Source organism: Arvicanthis niloticus, chromosome 30, assembly GCF_011762505.2.
Source record: "Arvicanthis niloticus isolate mArvNil1 chromosome 30, mArvNil1.pat.X, whole genome shotgun sequence".
Taxonomy (NCBI): domain Eukaryota; kingdom Metazoa; phylum Chordata; class Mammalia; order Rodentia; family Muridae; genus Arvicanthis; species Arvicanthis niloticus.
Genome location: NC_133438.1, coordinates 8,053,291 through 8,071,755, shown reverse-complemented (window position 1 = coordinate 8,071,755; position 18,465 = coordinate 8,053,291). Strand labels below are relative to the sequence as shown.

Below are 18,465 nucleotides of genomic sequence, written 5' to 3'. Positions count from 1 at the left end.
CTTGGATATTAGCCCTTTATCGGATATAGGATTGCTTAAGAATTGTATATTGCAGAATACAAAGCCTTGGTGTATCTACTCATCAAGCAAACTGAGCAGACCTGCTCAAACCTCTGATGTTCTGGAATTCCATCTGGATGCAATGAAGACACAGCATCAGAGGCTTATCAACTTACTCTTCCCCCCACCCCTCTTCTAATATCTCAACACCTGTAACCAGCTTGAAGAAGTTAATGAAGAGTTAGTGCCCCTATTCCCTGGGCTTGGGGACTAAGGTAGTTAATATCGGTCTGTCTTTCTAGGGAAAAGTAGTGGTTTTGTTGGAACAGGGAGGATTAGCTAGGACTTATTACATAGCCATAACCTATTGGTAGAAATTTGTATAATTAGTATCAAAATGAAGTTATAATTTCTTAAATTATAACTAAATTTATACTAAATTTACTTTGATTTCAAATTTAAGGTTTTCATTGGTACAAGCTTCTTATTGATATAAAAAGTGACATGAATATTGACACTTTCAAGGGCATTGTGCCTGTATAACACATTTAGGAATACAAGGCTTAGACCCAGTCCTTCTTTAACTTTTTTAACTGATTTGAGATGGTTAGCCTGTGAGTTAAGTGACTATAGCAAATTCATGGCTTAGAGTTTATTGTTAGGGTGCTTTCCATATTTTATTTAGAAATTGATGAGAGGAGTTAACAGACAACAGTCCAGGTTACCTTACATGGATAGTTGGTTTTCAAAATGTCAGAAGTCCATAGAATTGACGTTACACAATTTCTATATTAATGTTCATTTTGATTAAAGACCTGTCTGCTCCTGACAGCTTCCTGTCTTGGATTCTAAGAAGAAATTGAGCATCTTTGGAGTTACTCCAGTTGTGGAAAGACAACCACTAGGCAAGAATTGCCACTTTCCATCTACAGACATATTACTGTCCAGAAAAGGACAAACTTGCAGAATAGTTGACTGATTATATCTGCCTAGACAGAGTAATTAGGCCTCAATAATTCTGCATCACTAAGGTTTGTCAGATGATCCTGGGCCAGAAGGCTGAAGATTTGATGTTCCAACGTTGTGTAGTATAGGGACTGTCCAGGTGTTCAGCGGTCTCTATAAATTGGCTAAGCCTTAGAAGCTATGCTTTGTGCTTCCCATAATTTCAGTTAACTCAGTCATTCTGGATTTCCTACGGGGTTGAAAACCTATAGTCTCATAGCCAATCCTGGCTATTTACTTTGAGAGAAAAGATCTGAGTGGATGGTTTTAAGCTGGCATTCATTCTAAAGCCAAGAAAAAAAGCCAGGTTCAGAACTAAGTGTCTTATTTAGCAGAGATGACAGAAATTCTGGTTAGTCAACAAAATGATGAACTGGGTATTAGGACTATCTTGTACCTCACTGGTACAAATAGGCATAATTAGGCTCTAATTGTGTTTTGAGAGAAAAGCTTTATTTTAACAGGAAGGGTGATATGTAGGAGGAGCTAAGGTGGTAGGAGTACTGAGAGGAAGAGAAGGAATAGGGAGAAGAGGAGAAGAAGGAGAGGAGAAGCTAGTTGATGAGAGAGAAAAAGAGAGAGTAAGAGATGGGGGGCATGGAGGCAGATGTTCACGTGTCTCCACCAGTTAAAGATAGTTGATATATCTAGGTTGGTTGTTGGTTTACACTTCTGATTGAGCATTGGCAAACTTATAAAGCCTTTGATTAACATTTTTAAAAAATTGTATAAAAGCAAAAAGGAAAAGGGGGTATGGTATAGGGGTTTTCTAGGGAGGGGAAATGGGGAAAGGGGATGGCATCTGAAATGTAAATAAGATATCCAATAAAAATGAAATGAGCACACAAATTTAGCATTTTTTCTGAATCCTGTTGAATATTTAAAATGCAAGAGGATATAGAAGGAGCTTGTTGAATGGAATGTAAATAAAAAAATAGTTAAAATTGAAAAATTCATATCAACATTCATAGCATATGAATTCATAGCATTGAACCAAAGAAAATGAAATTCTAACTATATAGGAGAGTATTATTAATGTATTTAAAATTATTATAAATGATGAGTTTAATAAAAATGAAAATATATGCAAGTACATTGTGATTCTGTTTTGATCTGGATAGTTTTGGATACAGCAGGATTCAGGACATTTCTATGTTTGTCATAATTTTTAACTCTCAAGACAATGTAAGTATTAGATATTCTGTGCTTGTCAGTGCTGTAGCACTGTTCATACTGCATTTTCAGTGGATAAAAAAATGCTTTAAACATGATGCTGCTTTTCACTCTCTGTGGAATTGTGACACAATGGCCAGTATGTAACCATGACCTCATATCTCACAAATCCTACTTGAACCATTAATGCATGTCTCATTGTAGATCATATAACAAAATCCATTGACATTATTTAAGGTGTTTACATAAACAGATTTTGAGCCATTCCTGGGAAAAATTTTCACAAAGCGGAATCTTTCCAGAGACTATAATTTCCACAAACATGTGTGATGTCATTTACCTAGCTATAAAATTATCATATATATTTATCAACCACTTTTTTGCATGCACTGTGGACTTCAGATGAGGCTTCCCAGGAGATGGTGTCAATGATTCCTCCAGGGGTGATGAAACTCCTCTAAAATAGGAAATATGATTACATATGTAGCATCTCCCTGGACAACTTTGAAAATAGTACATGGTGATATATTGGTACCTGTTTGATTTTCTGATATGTTTGGCACTTCATAATCCATATTGCCCAAATTCAGAGCAGGAAAAATATGTACACCATGGTTTTATTTTTCTTGCTCCTGAACATTCCACTTCTTGAGGCTAATTTTATTAATCCCAGGTGCTTTTGGAGAATGAAGCAGGATGAAGACAATGATGCAAACCTGGATACAGGTTGTACCTTCTTTATTTTACCAGTAAGACGGCCTGTGGAGAAAGAGTATTTCAGTCATATTTCGAATATCCAGTAAGTGCTTTCATGTTTTCCAGGTATAAGTCATCACGTATATTTTCCAACACTACTGAGGATGAAGAGCAAAGCAAAGCTTGAGATGTTTGTACTTTATTTGAACCTGCAAAAAAGAAATAGCTAAAAATTATATTAGAGTCTTAATTATATATTACCACTTTAATTTTTTTAAAGTGGTAATATATAATTTTTTTTGCACAGAGTATGTTTAATTCTTTCAGCCTCACAATTACAGGGCTATAAGCTAAGCAAACATGGACCTTTATCTACCATGTAAACCTTTGTCCTAGACAGTTTCCTGGCCACAGTATCCAATAGTATCTTATCATAAGATCCTTATAAATTTTCTATGACTTTATCCATTTATGCAAATGGCCATAAAGTCAGGTGATGGTCCTTTTATCAGAGTGTAGTTTCTAGTGCATGTGCTGGGGACATTAATGTTCCAGACACACTTGGCTGTGTGGAGCTTTCATATAGATATCAGTTATTTTCTTAAATTTTCTCTATGTTGTGGCTGTTTATGTACTGAGGATGCAACAAAAATTTAACTAAGATATCTGTCCCCTGGGAGCTTCATATTTTGATCTATAAAACTTCACTTGAGTTTAAGGTCTTAAAATGTCACGTTCTTTACTCTTTCTTAGAAGCAAAGTGTGGACCTGAAGTGATACATTGCATTCATTGAAAAGTGATATAATTACTAAGAGTGGTGACATCTCAATTATGAAAGATGACATTGCATGAAAAGTTCAAGGTTTTATGAACTTACAGCTTCCTTTGTCATCTCAACCACATTGCACAGATTATTTTGATCTTTACAGGGTGGCACAGTACAATCCAGTGCAGAATTGTCCATTTTTTAGATTGCAAATTATATCTGTAAATATCTTTCAATTATAAACACTGTAACCTTTTGCAGAACACATACTGAAAACCACAAATATGCCCTGGCTTTGGCCTTTTCCATATATGAAATCAACAGGAACCCTGATCTTTTGCCAAATATCTCTCTAGTTTTTGCATTCTCTGAAGACACTTGTAATTGGGAATCCCAGTTAAATAATCTCATTCATAGGAGTTTAAAAATGGATGATGCTCGCCCTAATTATACGTGTAAAGAACTCAACCAGTGTCCAATGGCAGTTACAGAACTAAGATTGGCAACAACTCTTAAACTTCATGTAATCCTAAACAACTTTATATCTCAGCAGGTAAGGCTTCTCAGTTTTCTGTCTCTCACTCTGTCTCTCTGTCTCTGTGTGTTTGTGTTTGTGTGTGTGTGTGTGTGTGTGTGTGTGTGTGTGAGAGAGAGAGAGAGAGAGAGAGAGAGAGAGAGAGAGAGAGAGAGAGAGAGAGTATTGGAAGCAGGATGGAAATTCAATCATGAAATCATATATTTGTTAGTGCCAGCATGACCTTCCTAGGCCTGGGGCTTCTTATGTAGATCCTGAGTACTATTCAGAGACATGATGGAGCTCCACATTTCCTTATATCAAATAGAGATGAAGGAGGGAATAAAAGATAGATGAAATTTCTAGAATGTGCAGAAAAATGTGTTATCAAGTTCTAGGAATTCATTGTACCTCATGCTTCTACCTGTGTTCTAGTTTCTTCATGTTACTTATGGACCGTTTCATCCTGTCTTGAGTGATAATGAAAAATTTCCTCATCTATATCAGATGTCCTCTGATGATAGAGCTCTAGCCCTTGCTCTGGTCTCCTTCATAATTCATTTCAGTTGGAACTGGGTAGGCTTGGCTGTCTCAGACAATGATCAAGGTATCCAATTTCTCTCTTATTTGGGAGAAGAGATGGAAAAAAGTACAGTCTGCTTTGCCTTTATCAACATGATTCCAGTCAATATGCATTTATACATGTCAAGAGCTGAGATGTATTACAACCAAATCATGACATCATCAACAAATGTTGTTATCATTTATGGTGACACAGACAGTACTTTAGCTGTGAGCTTTAGAATGTGGGAATCTCAAGGCATACATAGAATATGGCTCACCACCTCAAAATGGGCTGCTATTCCTAGTAAGAAAGACTTCACATTTGATAACTTATATGGGACTTTTGCTTTTGGACAACACCACAGTGAGATTTCTGGTTTTAAAAATTTTGTCCAGACATTGAACCCTTTAAAATACTCAGATGAATTTCTGGTAAAGCTGGAATGGATGCACTCAAACTGTGAAGCTTCTATGTGTAAGACACTGAAAAATTGCTCATACAATTACTCTTCAGAATGGCTAAAGATGCATACTTTTGACATGGCCTTCACTGAATGGAGTTATGACATATACAATGCTGTGTATGCTTTTGCTCATGCACTCCATAAGATGACTTTTCAACAGTTTGATACTCTGCCCAATGACATGTTCACAGAAAACAACTATAGGTGCAAAAAGGTAGTGCTTCTACTGTTAGATGATGCTTATAGTTATCAATGACATAGTTTTAAAAGACTGTAAAATGCCCAAAAAAAGTATACTAGAAAATTTTTCCAAAATACAAATACTTTTACAGAGAAAGTAAATTCAGATATTAGTATAAAAAGTCTAATATTAAGGGACTGGATTAGAAGTCACAATGTTTGAATATAGTCTGTAATTTTGACACAGATTACCTGAATATCATCATACATATTATAATATGGAAAACATAGAGTCCATCTATAAGAGTCCACTCAATAATGAGTTCTTGTTTGTTAATTCAAAATTATCTTCTTATCAGTAAAGGGGATAGCTTTATTAGAGATCCCAAACTTGCTATTTCTAATCTATGCTGTAGAATTACTTCATGCTGTGAGAGTACTTACACAAAAAGTAGTGATAGAATTAAGTTCATTACATTCATTTGTGATCATGTGTGTGAAAGTATATTTCTTACTGCTTACTTGTATGTTTCTGTGTTTCTTTATATCTGTCTTAATATCTATACCTATATGTAGGTATATATGATACAGATACAGATATAGTGGGAAGTATGTAGAGATAGAGAGAGAGATTGATGGGTAATTTAAAAGTAGTTTTCCCTTCTGTCTATCTATCTGTCTATGGCTGTTAATACCAGTTTGTCTGTTTTCATTTTTTTTCTGCATGCTGTATTTTGTCAATATGTATATTCCTATGCATAATTATCAATGAATATGCCTGTGTGTTTTGTTTCTGTTCTTTCAATTTTTTGCCTGTTTGTTTACATTTGGGATTATAGATTTTTCCTGTAGCAGTGTAACACTGTATGGGTGTCAGTACATGTCTGTGTCTACCTAAGAATATTCCTCTGTGTGAGTTTCTGTGAGTGTGTACCTGAGTATGTTTTATGTATATTTGTGTCTGTTTGATATTTAGATGCATATTTTGTCTGTGGGTGTGTAACTGTATTTTCACATGTGTGTTTGGGAATATAGGTGTATATTTGTGTAAATAAGTGTGTAGTTCTAATATGTGTGTTCTCTACATAAACAAAATTCACTCCATTTTATGTGTCTGAATGTTTCATATTGCAAATACATATTTGCTGTCTACATGCATGCTTGGTAATCTGGTCTTAGAGAACTAAAATTAAAAGAACATCATAATTTTGTACATCACTTTACTTTCATTGAAAAATTTCACTTGCATCTTGCCAATAAATTTGCCTTTAAAATAAATATGAATATATTTTCTTACTTTAAGATAAAGAGTATCTACTATAGTATATTGCCTGTATTTTAGCTGTGTTCCATTCTGAGGAAGACCCCCTTCACCAATCCTGTTGGAGACAGAGTGAATATGAACCAAAGAGTCAAACTGAAGGATGAGTATGACATTTTCTACATTTGGAATTTCCCACAGGGTCTTGGACTTAAAGTTAAAATAGGAATGTTTAGTTCATATTTTTCAAATGGTCAACAGATACATTTATCTGAAGATATGATAGAGTGGGTAACAGAAAGTACACAGGTGAGTTCAGCCTAATTGTACTAATTTAAATTACACTGTCAATCGTGTGCAACAATCCTTCCTTGAGACTTGTGAAATGGAATTGATTGTTATGTGAGAGACTAATTATTAGCATCCTATAATATGTTTATTTTTTTATGTTTTAGGTGATTTTTAGTAATTCAATGAGAATTTTCAACATGCATACAATGTATTTGTATCATATCAGAAACTGTTTCATGCCTTTAATATTAACTTAAGTATTTTAGACAACACTTTTATATTATTTCCAGTAAAATGAGCAATATTCTAATAGCCCCATTATTAACACTACATAGTTATTTTCAATCTTACAATGATCTTTTTACAAGGATGTTTAAAGACTCTGGTTCTTTGTAAGGACAGGGTAAATTCAGCATAACCAAGTCACCATTTTTTATTATATAATTTGTAAGCCTGTTTAACCATTAGTCCTAAATTTCAAAAAAAATCTGGCTAACCGTAAATTGAGATTTTATAATAAATTCAGATAGTATATGATGTAGGCATATCTTTTTTCTTGTTTTTTCTGTTGTTCTTTGTATGTGTGTTTTGTCTGCATGTATATCTGTGCAACACCTGCGTGTGTAGTATATATGGATAAGTGAAGAGTTATTTAAATCTCAGAGCATTTGCAAGACCTTCAACCAACTCAGTGAGTGTTAGAAATCAAACATGGGTCCTCTTCATGAGTAACATTTGTTCTTGAGAACTCGGCCATATTTTCATGCCTGAATCATAACTTTTAAAAAATAATGCTCATTAAAGAAAACATCTCTGGCCCCATTCATTCTTGCATATGTCATTTAAACAAAGTATTTTGTGCATAGTTGCCCTCTCTATATGTTGAGATATTGGTAGTAATAAAAATTTGCTTTTGAGGCAGTTTGAAACTTAAATATCTCATATGCTTGCTGTGTACAGAATAGGTATGAATTCTGATGTGATTAGTTCTAATGTGTCATATTCAAACTGCCCTGTTTCTTTTGAAGTAATACTTCAGTTTGCTCTGATAGTATGAAATTTAAAGTTACTATTCTTCCTCAATGTGATTAAGAATGCCATCTTTAAGGAAAAAATATAAACACTGAAAATGAAGTTATACAATTGAGTATCCGTTTAGAGGATAGAACTGAAGACTAAAGTGTGTTGTAACCAGGCATAATATGAACCTTATAAACATATTCACTGGAACAATATAGATTTTTAAAAATGCAAACAGTGTTCTACTTGTATATATTATAATCCTAATAGGGAATCTAAGAAATGAAAATGTGAAAATATCAAGGAAATATTCTAAACATTAGAATAGATTTAAGTGAATGTATGTTCAGAGATATACTAAACAATTAGTCAGAGAATGTTTATAAGAATAAAAAAAAAAAACAAAACAAAAAAGAAACAAGAAAACCAAAGGGGGCAGTAGTTACTGCTTGGATAATACAATAAAATGAAATTGTGAAAACTTTAATATAATGAGACACTGAGTGTGGAAATTACAAAGTGTTTCTGGTAAATTATAAAATGATAAAAGAATTTCAAACACACACATATTTAAAGAAAAAACAAGATAAACCAAATAAATATCTCACAAGAGGTATGCTCCACGTTGAGGAGAGTATGGCCAGACATGAAGAAAAAGGCATAATCTGTAGACATTTCAAACTATGACAAAAATAAAAGAACAAGGAAAACATGAAACTCATAGGAGAACAAGAAAGTATGATTAAAGGTTCAAATTTAAAACCAATGGGAACAATATAAATCTGGACACACCTTAGGTATCATTTGTCTATCAATTATATTCCAACTGCACATATACAAAATAACGTGGGAAGGGTAGACATCTGTCTCTTAGAAGCATATTAATAACAACTTCGAAGTAGCAAATACTCAGCTTTTGAAATGAAATAGTCCTTCACAAATTTTTCTTAAAATTTACTATGGAACAATGATCAGATATGAAGGCTGCAGGAGAGAACCTGATCCACAGAAAGTCTCGCTCTGAATAACAGTAGGTCCTACCAGCTTTAATCATTTTTAAATGTAGTTAATACATTAATTCATCAATTCAATTTATATACTGATAAACATTTACAGACACTCCTCTGATCCTACTCCTTCTCCTATCTTTTCTATCTAATATTCTTTCCTTCTTCAGAAAAGAGGGGCCTTCAAACCACTCCCCCAGATTGGATATGAACATGTAAAATCATGATCTTGTACAACAACTGTGCACAGAGTTGTGTTCTCTTATTGGAGTCAGGTGAGGCAGTCCATTAGGGGTTAAGTATCCCAGAGAAGGGCAACAGAGTAAGACACATAACCTGGTATTGCTCAGAGTCCCAGATAAACAACAAGCTGCACAGTGGTAGAACAAAACAAAACAACAACCAACAACAACAACAAGAAACAACTGTTTAGAGTGCCTAGGTCAGTACCCCATGCACTACTCATGGAGGTTGGTTCAGTGTCTGTGAGCCCTTATGGCTGACGATTGTTTGATTATGTAGGTTTTCTTCTGGTTTCCTTGATGTGTCTTGCTCCTATATTCCTTCTTTCTCCTATTGCTCAGGATTTCAGGAGCTCAACCTATTCTTTGGGTGTGGATCTCCACATCTGCTGTTCCTGAGTGATGCCTCTCTCATCATGATATGTTAGACTCTTGACTTCAAGTATAACAGAATATTATTGCCAGCATTGGGGGTAATCATTTTCTTATGGGATGTCTCTCAAGCTGGACCCAGAATTTGTTAACTATTCCATCTTCCTCTGCTCAGTCTTTACTCCCAAACATCTTTAAGTAGAATAAAGTATAAGACAAAGGTTATCTCATTTCCTGCCCTGGAGAACTTGCCTGGTGCATGGCGATGGATATTATAGCTCCCTATCCCCCTTTCCTAGGAGATTTATCTAAAGTTACCCTTATATATTTCTGGGAGTTTCTATTGCCTCAGCTTTCTTATTCAACTCAGACATGACACCCCTATACTAATAGTCTCTCCAAATATCACAAACTCTACCCACCTTCTATCATTTCCATGTATTCTCATCCTAATTCCCACTCCTTTTGGTGTATAGCCCCATTCACCAATGATGTCTATGGTATTTTCCCTTTTCAGGGAAATACATCATTTTAATCTTGTACTATCTTCTCTACTTATGGGGTTTTTTTTTGATGATTTTAGTATACAATGAACATTCTTAAATGAGAAGTATAAAAAGTATGTCTTTCAAAAATAAAGAAATATAATAGCCAATCTAGTTACTATATCCTTTGAGTCTCTTTTTTTCTAACAAAAGAAGACAAAAAATTTTCAGGATGAACATAATTATAATAACTAATAACTGATAAATAAGCACTATGAAGAACTTTAAAAGAACTCTACTGTATATAACAAAAGATGAACACAAGAGGTCAAAATAACATTATATAAAAAATTCAAATATTTGACAGAACAGATGCTAAAAATGTGTCACATATTAAAATAACAACAACTAAACAACATTAGCAAATAATATTAGTAGTAATTGAGTGTTAGTGCTTGTTGTCTCTAATCAAATATTATCTATGATGAGTTTGGTGTATTTTCTACCATAATTTTTTTTGATTCTTTCAGACTTTCACATACTGCAGCCTGATCATTCTCAATTCCCAGTTCTTTTATGTCTGCCTTGTCAGGACAGCATCCTTCAATAAATTAAGTGAGAAAGTCCATGTTCTGATATTTATGAACCCACTAGAGCACAGCAAAAATCTGAGTTCCTTCCCTAAAAGGAGAACTTAGTTGTTCCCTCCCAACGTCCCTCTGGAATTTCAAAACTGTGGCTAGCTAACATTAGATTCTTTACCATATATTTAAAGCATTCTTTTTCCCTCCCTGTTTATGCTGCTTCTCTTTCCTGGATGGTACGAAAATGGTAGGGGTGGGGATGTTAGTAGGAGTTTTTACAAAAAAACTTTCTCATGGCTCCTCTGCATCTATATTTTTACAATCAGTTAAATCAATGAAAAATCATTTCCTATCATTTTTAGAGCATCAGGAGCAAAGACAATGGGTTTCTACATAGATTATAGTGTTATCAGAGACAAAATCCTGGATCCTAAATGCATCAGGGCCACAGACACAGACAAGGCCCTCCTGCTCAGTACAGTCAATGCATATCATCATGGTTTCATGCTGCTGTCCAGATCATGAGAATTCCCAATTCTTCAGTTATAACATGTGCCACAAAAATGAACATAGACACTGGTGTAGTAGGATTGTGGATCAGACATAGCCATCAGAAGTAGCATGGATCCTGATATCCCCCTTGTCTCTTGTGGCAGTAAAGTTCACTCAGATCAGTATGGCTCCAGGTGACAGCAGAAGCAATTGACCGCAACATGATTTAAGGTAACAACCCAGTCTATGGGCATTCCCCTTAGCCTTTGGTGGTATCACAGTTCATTGATACCAATGTAGATAGCATTGGTTGAAGGACCTCAAGTCTAGACATGTACACTGTGAAATTAATGGTGCTATATAACTGTAGAGATGATGTGGTTAACAAACCACAAATATCAGCAAAGACTCTGGATGCCATAGGTCTACAGGCCTGATTAGGACCTTGCCAGTAGTAATTACCTAAAAGGCACCATGGCTAAAGGTAATATCATAGTCCACTCACATCAATATGGCCACTATGGAAACAAATATTTTATTTAAAATTGACATTTTAATTGTTTGTACTGCAGAGGCTTAATGCTCTAGGAAAGGGAAATGATAAAGGGTTTAGGTGGGAGAGGGATGATAGATGGGGGAGTACTCTCTTATAGGGAAAGGGGAGGCAGATGAGGAGCAGGGTTTAGAAAGAGGAGACTGGGAAGGGGCATAACATTTGAAATATAAACAAAGAAAATGATTAACAACAAAAATTAGACATCTTATTATGGTCTCCTTGGGGAATAAAAAATATTCCCTTATATATATGAATTGAGCACATCTTTAAAAATGGGAGGGGGAGCAATATAGTGAAATAGAACAGAAGAAACAAGAGGAGAGCAACAGTGCCAGCCAAACAGAGCTCCCTAGGGTCTAAACCACCAGCCTGGAAGCACAAAGGGAAGCACCCATGACTTCAGTTGTATACTTAGGAGAGGATGGCCTTGTTGGGAATGGGTGTGAGAGGAGATCCCTGGTCTCATGAAGGCTGAACACCGAGCAGGGAGGAATTTGAAGAAGGGAGCAGGGGTTGAGGGTAGGTGGGGGCACACTCTTGTGGAGGCAGGAGAAGGGATGGGATAAGGGGTTCCTGTGTGGTGGGGGGAATGGGGTGAGGGGATAAAATCTGAAATGTATTTTAAAGAAGTAAAAATTTAGAAAAATGTGAGGGGTAGCAACATAGTGAAATAGAACAGAAGAAAAAAAAATTACTACATCATTGATCTTAAAGATACGCCTGAAATAATTCTTGACTAAATATCTACCAATAGTTGTCAACAGCACAAGTAATAAATCAGCCTCTGCACCCAAATGACTTTATTCCATTAATGCAATTGTGATTAATCATATGCATGTCAAGCATGTCAGTTACATGTAAAACATCACACAAATAAACTAAAAAATAGAACTATATGAATGTTAAAAAAGACAAAAAGAACCTCTGACAATCTAGAAAAACACATGTTGCAATAATGCAGATTTCTACGTCAAACCTGTAAGTGATATGGTGCCACATGGACAAGAGAATCCTATAATTTTCAGTAAAATCAGAAATGAGACCAAGTTTTTGTAGTGGCAAACAACTTTAATCTATATTCTTTGAATTATGAATTAGGAGAATCTCTCTGCATTTTTGGCAAGTCAGACATTTGCATTGATTCTGCTCAAAACCAGGTGGAAATGGATACTCTACATTAAATGAAATGAGTAGAATAAGAACAAGGAACCCATGTTCTTAATGTGTCCTAAAAATAGTCTTTAAAATTTAGTTAGTGTTAAAATGAATAACAAAAAACAAATACAGTAAACAAAGAAAAATTGTGTGCCCTGATCTGTAAAGCTAGCTGAGTTCTAGAAATACTCTAAAGAGAGACCTTTTTTCAACAAAGAAATAAAAAGAAAGAGTTGTAGTTAACCATATGTCTAGAGAACATGAAATGAATCTGTGGATAATAGACTCTGTGATGGCAATAGGAACCTAACAAAACATGGGACACAATTTCAGCATGCATATAGCAGGAAAATTCAAATGCAACATATATATCCTTATTATGGGATTCCTTGTAAACTCAAGATTTTCTTTATTTCAGAAATACGTGAATTAACTTTAAGCAATCCATATCTTCCTTGTGTTTTCTGATTTCACTTAGTTTGTTGAGGTTTACTGTTCTAATGTTCTTGTGGTTATTTTGGTTATCTGATATTTGAGGCCGTATTTCCCTCTGTTATTTTATTCCCTTTACTTCTAATTTGCTACTATGTTGAAACTATTAAACAGTAACTATAAGCAAAGTGAGGAGAAAAATACTGATTTGACTCAAGGGTGACTTTCAGGGGAAGAGGTAGGGATCTAGATAATGTGAGTGAAATGTAGTTACTAAAAAACTCTGCATACTGGCCTGTTCTGCTTGTTTTCTAATGTACCACTGGCTACAAACAACACTGCTCACAATGGGTTGGGGATTCCTACATCAATTAACATTTTAACATATGCCTCACATATATGATGACAGGATAATCTGACAGAGATAATTTCTCAATTCAATAGGATTCTCTGTGCCTCTATACTGTATTATTTGTCTAGGTGATAATAATTAACTAGAGTAACCATCTTGTAATCTCTGTACTGCTTCACAAACAATGTTAACAGCTTTCCTTCCTTAATTTCTAGGAATTCAGAAACAAATCAACTTTTCCTCAATTATTCCATATAATGATGTCTGTCATAGTACAATGCAATAGATAAAATCTGGTAATTTTGTTGGTGCATATAAAATTAGTTTAGTAACATTACATACTACCATATAATTATGTAAGCTGTAAGTAAAAGTCTTATTAGCAGCATGTCTACTTTCCCTTAGATTCCTACTTCTGTGTGCAGTGTTGATTGTGGTCCTGGATTTAGAAAATCTGTGAAGGAAAGAATGGCAACATGCTGTTTTCATTGCAAACCCTGTCCAGACAATAAAATTTCTAATGAGACAAGTGAGTATATCCTGCTGGAATAATTTCTTCAAATGTATTATCATCTTGCTCTCATGTTGGAATGCAGAAGTGGTATAAAATTGAATTTAAAAATAAAATATATCTTAGTCCAAAGTTAGTCATTATAGAAATACAATAATTTAAAATATCTTTATAAAGGACAAAAAATTTACCTATATCTTTAAAACCTTGAAAAATAATAATAGATAGCATATTCTCAAGAAAATCGTTTGGTAAGAAATCTTCACTGTCAGTGTACTCTAGATAATATCTTTTCTAGTATTTAATGCTGTCTAATATGTCATGTCATTTAAAGATTCATGTCATGAATTTTTAAAGCATTTATTTATTTTGCCTTGATATCTGTGCACTTACATATGCCTATGCATAAATAAGACATACATGTATGGGTAAACAAATCTGAATCCTTTGTAAGATGAATGAAGAGAGCTAACAATAACTTGTAAAATTATCAGATATTCAAGTGAGTATTTCCATCTCTTAGAGGATTTTTGCATAATAAAAACATTATTTTTAAAAAATTCAATGTTACTTCAAATTTAGAAAACTGTAGATCAATTTTGGCACATTATCTGAAAACATGAGGGGTCTTCTACTCATTACTATTATATATAATGCCTTGTTAAAATTTACCACAAGAAAAAATATTAAAATTGCTTTGTCCTAAAAAAAATTAGCCAAAGATTTCAAATATCATTGGCACTAGCATAGACCATGTTAGTCAAAAAAAAATTTAGTCAGGATGAAATAAATACAAATGGCAGGCATGTTGTTTTTTCTGGTCCTTTTGTTGCCAAGCTATATAATTGAATTGACATCATAAGACATTTATTGGAAGTAAGATGCTTTAGCAGTTGAATCCTCTCCCAAAATGATGTTGTAGACTTATCATCAGAACTCATGAAATAGTAGGAGGCAACCAACTCCTACATATTACTTTGTAATATTCATTCAGTACTACATTAATCATACACAAAATAATTTAACAAGACTATTTTGGGGCACATGACCTTGGTGCTGTGAACCAAACTCAAGTATTCTCCAAGAGCAATACATTCTGCTATCAACCAAGATAAATTCCTAAGACCTTAAACAAATAAAACAATAATGGCTCTTCACAAATCCATTGTTCCATGTAAAATATTTCTAATCTTGGAAGAACATTATACTTTATTGCAGTCATTCAATGACCAAGTGGATTGGCAATCAGATTTTCTCTACACAAAAAGGTAGAAATTATGAAGCTTTTTACCTTCAGTAATAGATTTACAGCCTTTTTATGAAACGGTCTAGGGATATGGTGTTGCTACAATCATAAGAGGACAAAATGGAATGATTTTTAAAATTATTTTTGAAGTTACAAACAACATTATGTTTGTATGAATTTCAGGTCTCATTCTCACACTTATGCTTGCCCTATATAAACCCAATCATTCTCAAGTTAATTATACCTTCTGTTATTTTACATGTAAACATGCTCATGAATATATATACCTATAATATATGATCACAAACATATAGTACAATAGAAAAAATGCTTTACTTATCCCAAGGATGATCAACATTATAAAATGAAACCAATTATTTCATGTAGCAGTGAATGCATTCTCATGCATTTCAGGTAGCACCTTTAATGCATTCTCAGCACACAGACTCATGTATTGCAATACTTCTATATACTTAAATGTCATATACTGTCAATAAAGTTGCTAAAGCTGAGCTAACAATACCTTCATTTCTCCATTAGATGTGGATTTCTGTGTCCAGTGTCCAGAAGACCAATATGCTAACACAGAGAAGAATCACTGCATTGCTAAAGCTGTTGTATTTCTGAGCTATGAAGAACCACTGGGGATGGCACTTTCCTTAATCTCCTTGTGCTTCTCTGCATTCACCATTGTAGTTCTTGGGGTCATTGTAAAGCACCACAGTACTCCCATTGTTAAGGCCAATAATCGCACTCTCACCTACATCTTGCTTATCTCACTCATCTTTTGTTTCCTCTGCCCCTTGCTCTTCATTGGCCACCCAAACTCAGCCACCTGCATCCTGCAACAATTCACATTTGGAATTGTATTTACTGTTTCTGTTTCCACAGTGTTGGCCAAAACAATTACTGTCATTCTGGCATTCAAAGTCACAGCCTCACGAAGAATGATGAAGTACTTTCTTGTTTCACGGGTATCTAACTACATCATTCCCATCTGTACTCTAATTCAAGTGATTGTATGTGCAGTATGGCTGGGAACTTCTCCTCCTTCTGTGGATATTGATGCACAATCTGAGCATGGCCACATCATCATTGTTTGCCACAAGGGTTCAGTCAATGCCTTTTACTGTGTACTGGGATACTTGGCTTTCTTGGCCTTTGGGAGCTTCACTCTGGCTTTCTTTTCCAGAAAACTTCCTGGTACCTTTAATGAAGCCAAATCCATAACATTCAGCATGCTGGTGTTCTGTAGTGTCTGGGTCACTTTCATTCCTGTTTACCACAGCACCAAAGGCAAGATCATGGTGGCTGTGGAAATTTTCTCCACTTTGGCTTCCAGTGCAGGGATGCTGGGCTGCATCTTTGTTCCCAAATGTTACATAATATTGTTTAGACCAGACCAAAATACTTTTGAAGTGATTAGGGTGAAGTCATCTTCCCATTCTCTGATTTCATAAATTCTGAAAAATATATAATTGGTTTGTAATCACCATATATTGTGTTATATTGCCATCTCTATCTGGTTTTGGAATGACTCTCAATATTTGCTCTAATGATATTGCCTAACAAAACCATGTCTACTTGCATTCCAATTGTCTCCTATAATCCTCCTTAACTTTCTTTTTTTTTTCTTTTTAGAAGAAATTTTATTTTTTTATTTTTTATTAGATATTTTATTTACACTTCAGATGGCATCCCCTCTCCCCATTCCCCCCCACCCCCCTTAGGAAACCCCTATCCCATGCCCCCTTTTCCTTTTTGCATTTATACATTTTTTTTTAAAAATAATGTTAATCATAGGCTTTATAAGTTTGATATTGTTCAATCAGAGGTGTAACCCACTGACCAACCTAGATATAACAACTATCTTTGACTGGTGGAGATACATGAATATCTGCCTCCCTGTCTCTCCCCTCTTTCTCTCTTTTATCACCTAGCTTCTCCTCTCCTTCTTCTTCTCCTCTTCTTACTCCTTTTCTTCCTCTCAGTACTCCTCCTACCTTAACTCCTCCTACACATCACCCTTCCTGTTAAAATGAAACTTTTCTCTCAAAATACAATTAAAGCATAATTATGCCAATTTGCACCAGTGAGGTACAGGATACTCCTAATACCCAGTCCATCCTTTTGTTGACTAACCAGCTCCTCTGTCATCTATTCTAACTAAAACATTTAGTTCTGAACCTGGCTTTAGGATGAATGTCAGCTGACGACCATCCACTCAAATCTTTTCTCTTAAGGTAAATAGATATATGTTTTCAACCCCATCAGAAATCCAGAATGACTGAGTTAACTATAATTGTGGGAAGCACAAATCGTAGTTTCTAAAACTTAGCCAATTTATAGAGACCTCTGAACACCTGGACACTTGCTCTACTTCAAAACGTTGGAGCATCTGTTCTGCCTTCTGGCCCAGGATCATCTGACAGACCTTAGTGCTGCAGAATTATTAAGGGCTGATTACTCTGTCTAGGCAGATATAATCAGTCAACTATTCTGCAAGTGTGTCCTTTTATGGACAATAATTTGTCTGTAGAAGGAAAGTGGCAATTCTTGCCTAGTGGCTGTCTCACCACAACTGGAGTAACCTCCTTAACTTTCTTAAGCAATCTTCTTCTTTGAAAGAAGGAGATAATAGAATCTTGATCCACTCTAGTATTTAGAGGAGTTCATCTATGAGCCTAGAGGATAGAGGAATAATTTTATCAACAGGTTGTTAGGGTATATCTGAAGATAAACTGATGTCTCAGATATAATTCTGACCTGCTCTGGTAGAGAAACTGATTCTTATAGAAACCCAACATCTGTTGTTACCAAACACCTGTAACAAGAGCTACAAAAAACCAGATGCTCTCTTTTGGGCTCCATATTTACCTTAAGCTATTTATGAACATAATGAGATACACACACACACAAGTAACATTACATAAAATTTGAAAAGGTATGGAGAATGTTGTATAAACTTTGAAGTGGATGTCTGCTTTTTAATGTTCTCCTAATGTGGGAGAATTGGAACCTACAGAGAAATATCAGATATGGTTAAAGGAGACTCAGTTTATTTTCATATACTTTACATAAGAACACTCAACTTAT

The 18,465-nt window shown here is 34.8% G+C and overlaps 1 protein-coding gene across 1 annotated transcript; it reads left to right on the top strand.

Moving 5' to 3' along the window:
- The first annotated feature begins 2,780 nt into the window (after positions 1-2,780).
- LOC143440673 (vomeronasal type-2 receptor 116-like) lies at positions 2,781-16,829 on the top strand. The gene is made up of 6 exons (XM_076927455.1): positions 2,781-2,977; positions 3,903-4,194; positions 4,591-5,397; positions 6,706-6,933; positions 14,018-14,141; positions 15,910-16,829. Exons 1-6 carry the CDS (start codon positions 2,781-2,783, stop codon positions 16,827-16,829), a joined length of 2,568 nt encoding a protein of 855 aa, XP_076783570.1.
- Positions 16,830-18,465: the final 1,636 nt, after the last annotated feature.

Bases quoted from the DNA above. Each gene is read 5' to 3' on its own strand.
- LOC143440673 (XM_076927455.1), top strand. From the start codon at position 2,781: ATGTACACCATGGTTTTATTTTTCTTGCTCCTGAACATTCCACTTCTT. The intron at 6,934-14,017 runs GTGAGTTCAGCC...ACTTTCCCTTAG, and splicing joins GGGTAACAGAAAGTACACAG to ATTCCTACTTCTGTGTGCAG. The intron at 14,142-15,909 runs GTGAGTATATCC...TTTCTCCATTAG, and splicing joins TAAAATTTCTAATGAGACAA to ATGTGGATTTCTGTGTCCAG.